At 38.6% G+C, this 16,505-nt stretch overlaps 1 protein-coding gene across 2 annotated transcripts in view; it reads left to right on the top strand.

Moving 5' to 3' along the window:
* The window catches only part of LOC126101571 (protein argonaute-2-like), a 317,714-nt gene extending 316,803 nt beyond the window's left edge, over positions 1-911 (top strand). For both annotated transcript variants that reach the window (XM_049912221.1, XM_049912220.1), the window contains exon 21: positions 629-911. In XM_049912221.1, the coding sequence (XP_049768178.1) occupies positions 629-722 (94 nt within the window). In that variant the 3' untranslated portion in view covers positions 723-911. The remainder of the gene's footprint in view (positions 1-628) is intronic.
* The last annotated feature ends 15,594 nt before the right edge of the window (positions 912-16,505 follow it).

The raw sequence follows: 16,505 nt of genomic DNA on the forward strand, positions 1-16,505 counted from the left end.
ACATACAGAAGGTTGTGGTAACCATGCCAACCAGTGCATTTTGGATAGCGTTATATTCTTAGGCCCCAAAGACTTCCTTAAGGATTCCAAAAGTTATCATTGATGCCTTTTTGAGCTTTAGGCTAAACTTTATCACATAGCACTGCTGTAAAGTTTTCTCTATCATAAGTTTGATGTGACTATTACATAGAAGTTCATGGAAAATGCAATAATGGCCCTCCAAGAGCATGAAGGCAACTGAGTTACCTATCACTGGTAAGCTAGTCCATCTGCCCTGTGACATACAGCTCAAAAAGGCACCATTGGTAACTTTTGGAATCCTTAAGGAAGTCTTTGGGGATGACTGCTTTTCCAGACCACAATTGAACAGATGGCACGAGATGTTTAGAGAAGGTCGGGAGGAATTTTTAAGGCTTCAGAATATTAGGAAAATAACTGGCTAGACAAGTAGTGAAAGTTATTTTACATATTTTTCTAATGTGAAGCTGCTAGTATGAGTTTGTGAAGAGAGAAGAGACTTTCTCAGCAATGAATTTCAAATAGAATTTTGCCTTTTACATTATGTAAATAACTTTTAAGGTTGACTGTCTGATTTTCAGTAATTAATTGTTTTGTTTTATGTTTTTAGGCAAACTATAAACTTGGACAGATTGCCACATGAGCAAGCTCAGAGGATCATTAAAGACAACATAATTAAAAATTCTCCCATGTTTTTTGTATAGAGAAATAATGTTCCTGACATCACTGTAGAAACAACTAGCAATTTCTCTTAATATAAGTGATGTGAAATTGTTCCTAACATCACTGTAAAAAGAATCAGCAATTTCTCTTAATGTAACTTGCTGTCATTAAAAGAGACAGTATGCAACAGTGAAATAATTTTCACTTGTGTGTGTGTGTGTGTGTGTGTGATAGAGAGAGAGAGAGAGAGAGAGAGAGAGAGAGAGAGAGAGAGTAACGCACATAACTGGCTATTAAAATTGAAACACCAGGAAGGATAGCAGACAAAGAAATTGTACTTGCTGTTCACATACTGTATATTGGGGAGAATACATGGTTAATTTGTAGATGATTTGTGGGTGTTCAGGGTATGAAATTTAGTAGCGTACAGCTACTGGCCTTAACACATCAGAAATGTAATGGCCGTTGTCCAAATTACTGACTGTGTGAACCAGAGGTGGTCATGTGTGTTCAGCAGCACCCCATTACTGTCGAGCCAGGAGCTGGGTCCTTATAATGATGACAAATGCACTCTGGCAACATTTTATTCTCCTCAGAGCCTCCACACATGTGTATAATGATGCTATATGCAGAACCGGGACAGAAAAGATGATGAGGTGCCACTCCTGTGTCCAGTGTTCTTGTCGAGTACATCACTGGCAGTCCATTTCTCTTTCCTACCGCATCAAGGGAAGGCGGAACAATGTTTGACAAGCTGACAGTCTTTGGTGTTCCAGACATTGTCACACTATATACTTGTCTTGCTGTGAACAAGCAAATGTACTGATTTTAGTTACATGAAATGGATGTATGACCCTGCACAGCTGAGTGAACAATATCTACATTGATATCAACATCTGTTCTCTACAAACCAGTGTGAAGGGCATGGCAGGGGAGTACTACTCATTGTTCCAATTATTTGAGGGTTTTTCCCATTTCATTTGTGAATGGAGAGTGGGAACTGCCTCCTTATGTAATTGATCTAATCTTTTCCTCATAATCCCTATGGGAGCTATATGTAGAGGGTTATTTCCTTGAGTCATCATTTAAAGCCGGTTCCTGAAACTGCAAGTTGACTTTTTAGGATAATTTACAACTATCTTCAAGAATCTGACATTTCAGTTTCTTCAGCATCTCTGTGATACTCTCACACATATCAAAGAAACCTTTGACCATTTGTGCTGCCCTTCTCAATGTGTCTGCCCTCTCAGGTGCTAGCCTTGTGGGGCCATTGAGATCCTTTGTGGCATTCAGTATGCCCTTCCTGAACTCATCAATTACATTGCTGTATGACCGCTGTGGGATCCCAACCAATGCAAACAGAAATATTGCAGAACAATAAACTACAATCTCACTGAGCCACAAGCTTGCTGCTGTGAAATTCTGACACACATTGCTGTATGTTATGCTTCTTACACAAGGCATAATGTAATCTTCTATCAAACAATGAACATTCAAATGAGATTTCTGAATGAGAAAGTGACTGTAAGATCTTTTCTTACCTACAGATACGGCCGGTATTACTCCTACCTGTGCCGTAAGGTTGTGCTGAAATGCTGATCATTTGCATATCCAAGAACGTAGTATAACCCCATGTTAATTTGTCATATGTTGCACACTGTCATTATGACGTTGCAATTTTTATGGCCAGCAGTGTGTAAATTTCAAAATTTTCATGTTACTGTTTTTTTTTTTAATTTTAGATAATATGGCATTTGAAAACTTGTAATGGCTGAGGAAACATGGTAGTGTGAATATTGTAAAGAATCTGACACTGAGTCATAAAGTAATAATTGTTTTCAGTACTTAACAAAATATTTATATTTTTTGTCATTTTTGTATCACTAATGATGTTTTATGCTATGCAAATTGTTGAGAGTTAATTATTTTTCTTTATTCTTGTTGTCTTGTTACACATTGTGCATAATGTTAATATATATGTTCTTTGTATTTTCATGTAGTGTTGTAATAACTACTAAATATCTTCAACATTGTGTCAACAGCTGATCTGAACTGTTATTCTGAAATATCAGGTATGCCAAAATCACTTGTAAATCTTTTTATTAATTACTGATGTTGACATATCTCGTATGTCATCATCAGATCATGTAACATATTTACAGAAATTCATGATCTTCATAAACTTGCAAGTCACATAGAGACGTTGCATTATTTTTACAGTAAATTATGTTCCTTGCTACCTTTTATAGTAAAATGATGCAACATCACTGTATGACTTGCAAGTTTTTAAAAGATCGTGACCTGTTTTGTGTTACAATATCTGATGATGTCATCACAGATCTGATGAAGATCAGATGAAACTGGTAATCATTAAAAAGATTTACAAGTGATCTTGGTATACCCTATATTTCATAATAACTACTCTTTGATTTTTTTCTTTATCAGTCTTGTTAACTATGGTGTATGGAAAAGTGTTTAATTAAAATATTATCTTCTGTGTATTATTCAAATGATTACTTATAATTAGTCACTCATGGACACTTACAATGTTAATCACTGCAAGTGATCTGTCTTTGGAACATACGAATTTTCAGTAGGTTATGGGCTAAGATACACAGAAGTTAATAACTGGATAAACAATTATTCATCAGTTTTGAAGTGAAGTGTTATGGGTTACTCTCACCTCTCAATTGATCTGTCACCTGATGCTTCTTGTGTTCAGCTTTTACCTTACTTTGACCTTCACTCACCTTGTATTTTCTTGAGACACTGAACCTTCTACTGAGTTCCACTAATTGTACCATGCAGACTTCTTTGTTGTCTGCAGATGGCCAAGGGCTGTAAGAGAGCTCAGAACTATGCCAACTCTCTACAAAATGATGTGATCACTTGTGAAAGAATTCTTCTGTATTTTGTTACTCAAATAAAACCGTTTCACATTTGGATGGACAGATCTCACATTAACTTGAGCAATGTACACTGAGCAGCCAGAACTTTATGAGCACTGACCTGCTATCGATATATACCCATCTAGGTGATAAAAGCATCACCTAATGAGGAGTGACTGCTGGTCAGACACATGAACAGTGCATATAGCATCAATGAGCCTGCTGTTCATGTGTAGAGTGGGCACAGCACGTGGTCAATCTGAGTTTGGCCAAGGACAGATTGTGGCGGTCCGGAGGCTCAGTATGAGCATCTCAGAAACTGCACGACTTGGGTATTCAAAGAGTGCTGTGGTGACTGTCTTCAAAACACGGTGTAACCACGTCCAGACGTCATGGTATTGGGCAGCCACCCCTCACTGCAAATGTTGGACTTCATAGACTGGACAGGCTACTAAAACAGTACAGGTGGTGAATTATGGCAGAACTAACATCAGGCTTTAATGCTAGGCAGAGTACAAGCATCTGAACACACAGTGTACTGAGCACCCGTAACAATGGGCCTCTGCAGCTGATGATCCATGCATGTGCCAATCTTAACACCTTGACATTGGCAACTATGACTGTAATGGGCACATGATCATCAGCACTCGATGTTGGCCCAGTGGCAGAGCATTGAGTGGTCTGATGAATCCTAGTACATTCTTCATCACGTCAATGGGAGGGTGTGAATCCAGGGAAACAGCTCCTGGACACCTATACTGTGAGACGGAGACAAGCTGGCGGGAGCTGCCTTACGCTCTAGGGAATATTCGTGTTGCATCAGTGGTTCCAGTGGAGCTCGTGCAAGGCACCGTGATGGCCAAGGAGTATCATACACTGGTTGCAGATCACATGCGCCCCTTCATGATGATAATGTTTCTCATATAATGTGCCGTGTCACTAGGCTCAGCGTGTGATAGAATGGTTCACGGAACACAGTGCTGAATTAAAATTCATGTGGTGGCCCCTCCAACTCGCTATATCTGTACCTGATAGAAGACATCTGGGATGTGGTTGAACGTGGCATCAGAGATAATGGCCCCTCTCTCTGGAATTTGTGGGAATTAGGTGACTTGTGTGTGCGGATGTGGTGCCAACTCGCTCCAGTGACCTACCGAGGTCTCATTGCTTGCATGCAATGACACGTCGCTGCTGTTATCTGTGTGAAAGTTGGACATACCAGCTGTTAGATAGGGGGTCGTAATGTTCTCGCTGATCAGTGTATATGGAGTGAATCTTACGACATCACTTCATGGAGAGCATCAGCTCAAGTTACATATCAGACTTAAAATATTTTCAGTTGTTTTCTCGGCTGCTTCTGTCTCGAGGGCCCCTACCACCACGGCACAGCGCGTCCCCAGGTTGCGGGTAGGGGATATGGACTTCAGATTAGAGATGGGGGATCCGCTCTTGAACTGATTCATAGAGTTGAATCTTTCAAAGGAGTGAACAATCAGTGATTCAGAAAAAAATAACGGTAGCTCCAAACGTTTCCCACGGCAGAGAGAGAGAGAGAGAGACGGAGCATATCAGCAGCGCCTCTGCTGGTCACAGCACAGTGCACGCCACACAACACAGCCAGCGCCGGCCTCTGCCCTGCTTCTACCTTGGCTGCCTGCATTGTGCAGTGCCCCATTGGATTTTGTGTTTCACATATGCCGTGCCGTCTCTGTGCGTCGTCTGCCGCGTGCAGTGTCTGGCGCAGCTTAACTTCGCATCGCACTCTGTCGGCGATCGTTTCAGTCGCACGTCCTGCCCTCTGGGCAGTTGATGCGAGCAACAGGACAGAGAGCCACCTAGCGGATAACATAGGAACTACTTGCAACAACCTGCTCGCAAGGGAACGGACGATTTGTCTCGGAGCGGGTGAGTTCACCGCTCCCCCCACCCTCGGAACTCGCCCGCTCCACGCTCACCCCACCGTTCTCGACTCTAGCCAGAGCGTTGAGCAAAGCAACTCAGGTGTCACTCTGGTCTCTGCGGTCTCAGCTCACGCAGTAATACAGCTCGCGGCTCGACCTGCTCGACTCAGTGCTTCTGCATCGGAGTTCTCTACTGGATATTGTTCTTCGTAGTAATACCGCTATGTATATTACATTATTATGTTATGTATACATCATTTGTTTTTATTTTATTTTTATTTGTTTAAACTGATAAGATTAGGTTCCTGACGACTCCTCTTGCTATAGGATTTTTATTATGGACACTCGAATTTACGCTTTAATTACAAGCGAACCGATAAACGTATCGCAAAATGTGATACACCAATATTTTCCTAGTTTTATTCTGCGTAAGGCTATATGCAGCACTTTCGTTTTACAGTCAAATTTATATATTTTTTTCTGATTCTGGTACGGATTTTGCGATTTTAGGTGTCTTCGGAAGGAAACGTTCACTTTAAAAATATATGGCTTGCGATGTATTTGTATGAGGTTAATGAAATTTTAATACGTTATAGCCAAATATATTGTTAATGTAAATCTCAAGTTACAACATTTTCCGATCACCCAAAAAACCACGATAGTGCAAAATAAATCAATAATCAAAAACTTTGTCATATCGTGGAAATTTCAATAAACAATACAAAATTCTTCACTCATTATCTGTGTTACTTCAAAATAGGATCAAATAAGATCAAAATACAGGTGTAGTACTGGAATGGCACACTAGTATAGAAAATGTTATGACTTTCAGGGGAGCAGACTGCGATTCTGATCGTTTTCTTGTAGCTGCCAAAGTTCACCAATGGCTATCTACAGCAACATCAAGGTGTCAAAATGCAGAACTTGTTAGGTTCGACACTGCCAAGCTAAATGATGAAAACTTTAGAAGAAGGTACATGATAGAAATTTCAAATAGGTTTGATGCTCTCAGGACACACGAAGATCAAGATGAGGATGTAAATAAACAGTGGGTCACTGTGAGGAATAATATCAAACAGGCAGCGAAGGTCACAATAGGTACAATTAAGAAGAACAGGAGGAAACCGTAGTTTGATGAGGAATGCAAGAAATTAGTAGGGGAAAGAAGAAAAGTGCGATTAGATTGGGATAGAATGGGAGACAGAAAACGAGAGTAGTTCTTGAACTTGAGAAGGGAAGTTGGTCGTAGGCTACGGGCAAAGAAGTGGGATTATTTGAACAATCAAATTACAAAAATGGAAACAAACAGTAAAACAAAAAAAATTAGGGAACTTTACCTAGACATAAATGGGTATAGGAAGGGCTTCAAGGCTAGGGCAAATGCACTTTGAGGGGATGCTGGGGGAATACTGACAGACCCCAGTGCTATATTAAGTAAATGGAGGGCGTGTTTTGAGCATCTATTAAATGTACACTAGGAAGCAGGAAATGAGCAGGCGTACAAATACATACAGCAGAACCCCAGATACCTGAGCCAACATTAAAGGAAGTAAGAGATGCAAACAACAAATTGGAAAACCATAAAGCACCAGGATCAGATTGCATAACTGCAGAATTATTTAAAATGGGGGACAGAAATTGGTGGAAGTAGTTCACAAAGTGATAACTTAAGTATGGAACTCAGAGATGATACCTGAAGAGTGGCAGGAGTCGATTTTTAAGAAAAGTGACAAAATGGATTGTAGTAATTGTAGAGGGGTATCGCTATTACCAGTATGTTCCAAAATTTTCTCGAATATTCCTCTAAGCAGGCTTACACCATATGCAGATGACATTGTGGGGAATTACCAATCCGGCTTTCAGAGGAACAGATCAACTATAGACCAAATATTCACCCTGCGGCAAATTTTGGAAAAGAAATGGGAATACAAAAACCAGTTCATAATCTTTTCATAGATTTTACAAAAGCATATGATTCAGTATTGCAGTCAAAATTGTACAGAATTCTTTAGGAACTTGGAATACCAAAGAAGTATGTTAGACTTATAGAAGCGAGTTTGAAAAACACAAAAGGTAGAGTACACGTGGGGAAAGTTGAGTCAGAAGAATTTGTAATAAAGAATGGTCGTAAGCAGGGAGATGCCCTGTCTCCGCTACTTTTTAATTTAGTCCTAGAATATATTGTACAAATGGCAGCAGATAATTCAGAGGGTGTGGAGTTAAATGGAAATATTAAGATATTAGGGTATGCAGATGATCTAAACATCATTAGCGATTGGAAAGAATCTGTAACAGCAAATGCGAATGTGTTAATCAAGGCTAGTGAAGATGTAGGTCTAAGGATAAGTGAAGACAAAACTAAATACCTGGTTACTACTAGAATGCCAACACCAGTAGATCAGGAAATGTTAAGAGTTGGAGACATGCAGTTTGAAAAAGTGAACACATTTAAGTATCTAGGTGTGGACATCACTTCGAGAAATGAGATTGAATCCGAACTGAAGAAGAGATTATGTTCGGGAAATGCGTGCTACTTCTCACTGAATAGATTACTTTCATCATGGATATTGTCTAGGAATATAAAGATTAGAATATACAAAACTATTATTCTACCATTTATGCTGTATGGGTGTGAGACTTGGTCTCTCACTGTGCAAAATGAAAAGCCGTTTTGAGTATTTGAAAACAAAATTTTGAGGAAAATTTTTCAAGCAAAAAGGGATGACATTAGCGGAGAGTGGCGAAAACTGCATAACGAAGAGGTTCACGAACTCTATTCAAGCCCTGACATAGTCAGTATTATTAAATCACATAGGCTGCCATGGGCGGGTCACATAGCTCAAATGGATGAGGGCAGGGCAACGCACAGAGTACTGGTAGGGCACCTAGAAGGAAAACGTCCTGTGGGGAGACCGAGGCGTAGATGGGAGGACAATGTTAAGGCTGATTTGAGGAGCCTAGGCATTGAAGGTGAATGGAAGGAAACAGCCCAAGACAGGGACAGATAGCGAAAATACGTTGCTGCGGTAATGGGCTCTCGAGTCCGGTATGACCAGTGAGTAAGTAAGTTTCTTGAGTGCTTAAATTGTAAACAGTTTCCATTTCTCTCTGCCATCCAAAACCCCACCAACCCATGATGCCAAAGCATAAGTGACCCCTTCACGCCAGTTGAAGACAATCGCTGTCACACACTGCTGACATCCTGTGTCTATGGTTTGTTCGTTTCTGCACGTATCAACATAAAGTGTGCACAGTTGCATGTTCACTACCAACTAACTATCTAAAATACATTTTCTAGGATAACAGAGGAACATGATATTCCAGAGAATCTCATGTTACACTACGGTATTAATAAAGGAGCATGCAAATAGGTCTTTGAACATTGCCAATCAGCTTGAAGTACCATCAGTTATCAATGATGAATCAAAGTTAGTGTCAATATATGAAAGTCAGAGAACTATCTTAAAAAAAAAAAATGCATCACAAAACGGTTGAGGCAATTATTCATTTGACAACTGCAGTCAAAAGAGTCTGTAATGGAATTACTTGATGCCTAGCAGCAGAAGAACTCAACTCAGCTATATGGTACACAATCCAAATACCAAGGTGTGTCACTCCAAAGTTAATTAACATTTTAGTCTAAGCAATCAACAGTAGTAAAGCATAGGAAATTGATATTTTGTGGGAAAACTGACCTTCTGTTCTCTGAATTATGGCCTATCACAGTTGTTGCAGTTAACTCAAATAAACATTTAAATTGAAAATTCTCACACTGAAGAGAAAATAAAAACATGTAGCATCACAAAATGTCTAAAATAATTTGGAACAGAAGACAAAATAAAATTAATTTTCTATTCACAGTCACTGTTGGTCAGGTTTGTTCAGTACATTGTCGTGTGGCTATTTATGTTGCATCAGTACAACTGAGAATTAGTCAAGATCTGCATAGTCTGGCAAGTTTAAATTTATGAAACACCTCTTTTTATGGTGGATGCAATCACTTTATTCAGGAATCTTATAAAGTCTTACAGATAAATGAAAATTACTTTTATTAGAAATTTTACATATTTTTTTGACAGTAAATAAGTTTCAGTTACCACTTAACTTCCAAACTCATTTCTTAAAAGAAATGTGTATGTCAAATACTAAACCTTTGTAAAATTGGAAATATCTCATCAAAATTAGGGCACAAGCATTTTTGGTTCATATCCTTCTCCGTACGTTTCATGGCAGCTCTCAAGACACCTACAATTCTTGTCACATGGCTGTCTGTACTCGACTGCTTTCCATTTCACCTGTCCCTTTGTTTTCACAAGGGCCGCACATTTGAGCACTTTTGGAAATATTCAGCTGAATTGGCTACTTTCCACACAGTCTGCAAGACACCATCTCCAGGCAAATTTCATATGCAGATATAGTCGGTCAAACCAAGAAACATCCTACACTACATACAAAAATTCAAAAACTGGCAGCTTCTAAGTTACATACAAAGTATAGAGAAATGACAATTTGACAAGAAGAAAACTGCGTTGATCTCTATATGAAGAATGTTGAATTCACAGCTTGCCAGACACGTGAAACATAAATGATTACAATTACATGTAAACAGAATATTCCGTTGGTTCTTGGTAGAACAACATGATGATAACTGGTGCTTTTCATTTATTGATTACAATTACATTAGAACAAATAAGCCGTCGGTCACAAATATAAGTCAAAATTGACCAGGTTTCGACGCTACTATGAGTGTCGTCTTCAGAATTAGACTAACTGTTCTAAAACATATTAAGTATATAATACATTAATAAAATTAAAGTTTGTACTGACTGGAAAAAGATGCAGTACTTACAAGTCACATATTAAAAAAGATCTAAGCCGGAAAGGCGACGTCATGAATAGTTGTAAGATGGCGAGCCACTAAGGGCTGCTCGTCCTTTAGTGAACAAGGGTTGCAACAAGACTGAGGTGCCCACCAGCGTTGCCAACCTCGGAAGATAAAATTATGGCATTTTGTATTTAAAATTATCGTTTTTTATCTAAAATTATCATATATTGATAATCTTAAAAAAACAAAAACAATAATGCTGATAATATGACGTATACAATATTTTTGTTTTCAATTGCGAATGGCAAAGTCTTCTCATCTTTTAAAATTTTTATCCATAAAACCTCCTAATTACAAACCAAAACGTCTCTAATCGCGATGCTAAGTACTAAAAATACGTTCAGAACCAGATAAACTCGGAAGTGTCCAAAGCATCACAGATTTTATGCGAGGAAAATTCGCTAACCCCGATCGAAAAGTAGTACTGTGTACTTAACATAATTAAAAATAATAATATAATTAAACTCACCCTAATAAGCATCGTTGTCGAACTCCACATCGGCGAAATCGGACTCACTATCTCGATGAGATTCCTTCTTCTTAGCATAAATGTTTGACGTGTTCATTGATGCAATCATTGCACTGGTTGGTTCGAACTGTACACCATTCTTCACACGCTGGGAAGTGAGCATTACTGCGCTGACTGTACCCGAATGTAACTTATTTCTCAATGGTGTCTTCACTAGATTCATTTCACAATCAGCACTAGAATGTGGTAAAACTAATATATCTAGCACAAAGATTCCTATTTGGAGGAACTCTTGGTTACCATGAAGGTCCCTAGCGTTCTTTATGACCACCCAAAATTCGTCCACCTCTTTAGGCCGTAGATTTTCGGGATATTCTGCATGTGGCAATGTGGCATGTGGCAATGCTGATCATCAATCATTTGCATAAGCCTTTTATCTTTTGGAGAAATCCTCTGAACTGACTTTATAAGTGGAACAAATGTTGACGGCCTTGCAGCACTTTTTGACAATGCTATTTCTGGTGTTAACCAACTCAACATTTTTAGAACAGAATTGTTGAAATCATACCGCTTTTTTATCTCACAACAAGATACTATAAGTAACTGTTGCACTCTGTAGTAGAAATCAGTCACTTTAGATTTTTGTGAGATGTTTTCAGATTGGCTCATGAAATCCATCACACCTACACCTAAATACATTTGCGTATAAGGCACAAATTGGGCTGGGTTTGCTGGATCTGTGTCTGTCAAATCAGTTTTATTGATATAATCAGGAGAAATATAGCAGAGAAGGATTTCTTTGTACGTTTTGCACATTCTATCATGCAAAGAGCAAATTACTAATTTCTCGCTTTGAAAATATTGATTCAGAGACACAAATTTCGGTAGAATCCACTCGAGAAATATAAAAAATACTCGTACAAAGTTGTCCCTTCCCACTTGCAAGTGAAAAATAATGACAATACATTCCATTGTTCTAGAATACGTGAAATAACAGTTAACAAAGATAACCATCTTGTTTGAGACGGATACAGTATCTTGTGAGGTTCAACATTACAAAACTGTAGGAATTCCACAAACTGGGCTATTCGTTTTGAACTATGCTTAAAGAATGAATATGTATCCCTTACTGTGTCTTCACATAGTCTAGGTAATTGTTTGCAAGCCTCACTTGCACATAGGTGCAATGAATGACATATACATTTCTGTATAAAAATACCAGGAAAATCTCTAATTATTTGACTAGCAACAGAATTGTCTTTACCCATCATTGTGTTGCACCCATCCGAAGCAAATCCTACTAAATTTTAAGGATGAATATTATGTACTGACAAGGCCCTACGTACGAGATCGTACAAACGATTAGCGGTGGCGCCTTCATGAGCGGCCGCTGCATTTTTCTCGTCAAACAGCTGTAACAACTGCCAAAATTTAGTATGTATTTTGGAGCTATCTTCATCAAAATACTGCACACAAATGCACAAATTTTTCGTAGCGGAAATGTCGGTAGATTCATCAATTATGAAACTGAACTTTTGTCTCCGTAAAACTTCATTCAGTTCATCCAAATGACATTTACCTATGACATTCTTTATCACCCCTGTGGCTTTTGTTCTACCCAACTGCAAGTTCTCAACTATTTTAGAATCGGGAAAGGCACTTTTAATTACATCTGTTAAGTGATTGGCTGTATTAATAGAAATGTTATGTTCTGCCAAAAATCCACATACCAATATTTCAGCCCTCTTGCCCTGCTTATCAAATGTATCACACGATTTTGATTGTGATGAAAAGTCAAGTTTCTTTTGTAGAGGCCTGACACATTTTACGGCACTTAAGTGTTTTTTCCCTTTAGCTTGATTTTTTACTACAGTCAACTCAGCACTGAATTCACATCTACAAACTTTACACTGAGCTTTATATGCATCGTCACTAACAGGTTGTAGCCAATCCTTGAAAGATAAATTAGTCAACCATTCCTTTCTGAACTTTTGTTTCAAACATTTTAATTTCAACTCACCACGCAGCCTCAATTTCTTCTGTGGGGTCCGCAGAGAATCTACATCACTGTTGTCACTTTCCATTATTTATATTTGAATACACTACTACAGTATTTATTTAAAGAACACCACACTTTTTCCCTTAAGAACAAAAAATTAATATTTTTTTAAGAGCACAAAGACAACTAACTACCCGTGCATTCAAGTCCCAATTGCACTAGCAACTGATGACGATGGCCTAGCCCTAATAGCCCATATTGTTGTGAAACAATATTTGTTAGGCGGTAAGGGTATTCCCCGGAAGCGAATATACAGTGTTAAGAGTCGTTCGACTGTTGCGGGGAGTGGACGAGAGAAAAAGAGGAAATTGCTTATATTGAATGGAGTATGGACTTAAATATATGAAAACAGATTATTAACGTATTAAACTACTACAAGCATCAATTTATTTTCATTTTAAATCTTCACAAAAATTATCGTAGATTCCGCAATTATCAGCAATGTACTATCGTATATCGTGTTCACGTTGTAATTATCGTAGATCACGATAATTTATCGTATGGTTGGCAACGCTGGTGCCCACTTTAGAAAGTGTGGGCAAGTAAACATGGTGTTGCTACGAGCACCATCTAGTAGCTGCAGAAATAACTGGGCTACTGTACATTCAAAATTAGACACATGAAATTGTGATGCAGCTGATTCAGGCATAACATAAGCACTAATAATAATAGGATGAAGTTACATGTTTATCTGCTTTAAACAGAGATACATATTGTAATGGAAAAAAACGTTAGTTAAGACATACAATAAAACAGCAAAGATGTAACAGGAAAACAACATTTTGGTAAATTGCATGAGGAAATCTGAATCAAAGATCAAGCAAAGGCTTTATACAGTTGAAAAAGTTTTTATTTCGCAGCGGGAGCTGTTCGTTGAGAATGAGGCCATCATGACCAGAGAGAGATGTTTGAAAATCTCCAATTCCTCCAAGACATCTAACCTACGCCCCTTCTTTTCGGTATGCAGAATATTGTTATCACCTATGGCTTTAGGCACGTGTCCAGTAATTAAGAGATGATCGGCAAAGGATGAATTTAGGGGACTGGTGCCATTCTTTCTCAAAAGATGTTCTTTATATCTGATGGTGAAAGCACGTCCGGTTCGCCCTATATAATAGGAGGAGCAGGTATCACAGGTGATATTATAAATGCCAGAACTTTCTGTAGGAGAGCGAATGGATTTCAAATTATGAATGAAGTTTCTCTTTAGATTATTATTAGTAGAGAAGGCAACATTGCAGTTGTATTTGTTGCGAAGCATGCACTGAGTCTGATAGGAATTGGGTCCTATGAAAGGAATAGAAAAACATTTTTTTGGGTTAATTTCAGTGCATGAGGTGTTGAGCGTGGTAGTTCTTGCAGTTTTCTTTTTTAGGATATCGTCCCCTATGTTAGGCGTATATTCACTATTGACTGCTATGGTTTTAAGTAAATTAATCTCCTCATTAAACTTTTCTGTTGAAAGTGGTATGGAGGTGGCTCGGTGGACGGCAGAGTGAAAAAAGGTCATTTTTTGAGACTGTGGATGAAAAGAGGAAGCAGCCATGATTTGGTCAGTATACGTTTCTTTTTGAAAAATATTGAATGTGATGTTATTGTCTTCTATCGTAAGCGTCAAGTCTAAATAATGTAATTGGCGGTTTTCGCTTTTGAGTTCAATAGTGAAAGAAATTTTTTCATGGGGGTCGTTAAAAAGTTTAAATATACGATCAATTCTATCAGCGGGTCCATTATAGATGACTAGAATATCATCAACGTATCTTGTGTAAGAAAGGATACCTAGTGAAATGGCTGAGACACAGTTCAACAGCTTTTTTTCCAAGGAATTGATAAAGATGTCGGCAAGGATGCCGGCTAAAGGGTTGCCCGTAGCGAGCCCATCAGACTGCTGGTACAGTTGTCTATTGTTATTCTCTTGATTTGTGATGTTAATCCATGTGTGTGATCCTGGAGATATATTTACTTGACCTGCAAACTCCAGATGGAAGATTTCACATTTACTTAAAAATTTCATTTCCATTTTTCACTGTGTATTGAATGAAATTGTTTACAGAGTGTAACGTTGCCAGTTGTCATTGTGTGTTTATCTTCGTCTTTTATTTGTGTTGTGGTGTGAATGTGTGGTTTGATATTTTTTATGTGTGGTGTGTTATTTTTTGTGTGAATTGACTGTGTGTGTGTGTGTTTTCATGTCTTGTTCCATGTTGTATGGTTCATGTCCATGTTCAGCAAAGGTTGAGTGGTTATTTTCACACTTCCAACTTCCACCTTCTTCTATGTTCTTTATACCTAGTTTTGAAATTTCTGCTTGTCATTCCCAGAAACACTGATTCACATTATTGACATTATAAGTAGTGTATAATTAACCTCTCTCTCTCTCTCTCTCTCTCTGTCTTTCACACACACACACACACACACACACACACACACCAATTAATTCATGTTTAATAGAAATCAAAAATCAAACAATGGAAACTCCAGGTTGGAATATCAATGATGTGGAAAAAGATAGATTGCTACTTGCCTTAAGGATGGCATGTTAAGTTGCAGACAGGCACAATTAAAATGCACTTACATATAAACTTTCGGCCACACCCTTTATCAAAAAAAGAAAGAGAAACACACATCATTCATTTTGCCTGCTTGTGTGAAGGAATGGTGGGTGTTTCTCTTTTTTTTCTGGTGAAGGCTGTGCTGCATTTAATGTGCCTGTCTGAATCTTGATCTGTCTTTTCCTACATTGTTAATGCTGCAAAACTGAAATCTGATCCAGTGTCACATTTCCAGACACACATAAAAACATTCTCAAAGACATCAAATATATATAAACAAAAAACACCACACAGAAGAAACCAAAAGCATATATCCACCCACCAACTACCAGCACTTATGCTGACGAGGGGAGAGGGGCAGTGCACGGGGAAGAAGCCACACTGTCCAGCAGTGTTAGAAACACAGTTGTGTTCATAAGTTCTTTCCCAAGCAGTGCTGACAGTGCCACGTATTAGCCACCGCTGCAACAACTGTCAACTGCTATAGTGCCGTGGCCGCTAGACGCGCAGTCGGCTGGAGAAGCGTGGAGAGAGTGGCAGTGATTGGGGGGGAGGGGGGGGAGGTCGCTCAAAGCACTGGAAGGGAAATGCCGAGCAATGGAGGGGAAATGCCGTTCTAAACTGAAGCGTACACTCACATTTTTGGTAAACACGCCCACACTTGTATGGTGACCATTCAAAAAGTTTTGTCACCTCTTCTTTGGTTAGTATGTAACAAGAATTCCCCAAAAATGCAGCGATTTATTTTTGCCTTGTTTGTCGACTATTTTTAACTTTCAGAGAAAAGTCAAGAGTGGGGATTTTGAGTAGAACTTACATATTTCTCTTGTTGCCATATTAAAATTTGTTTCTTTTGCCAAAAGTCAGCGGAGTCTACACAGCCTCATCTCACCAACATGTTGTGCAGACACAATTGTGAGAGAATTCTGGAACAGTGGTTTATTATTAAGTAAGAAACTGAGGAAAAGTAAGGACAGCATCCTATGAAAAAGCATGCCTTGGTACAAAATAAACACGACTTCACTTACGTTGTTCCAAAACCCATAGCATTTCTCGTTTCACTGGGTATC

This window comes from Schistocerca cancellata, chromosome 9, assembly GCF_023864275.1.
Source record: "Schistocerca cancellata isolate TAMUIC-IGC-003103 chromosome 9, iqSchCanc2.1, whole genome shotgun sequence".
Classification (NCBI taxonomy): domain Eukaryota; kingdom Metazoa; phylum Arthropoda; class Insecta; order Orthoptera; family Acrididae; genus Schistocerca; species Schistocerca cancellata.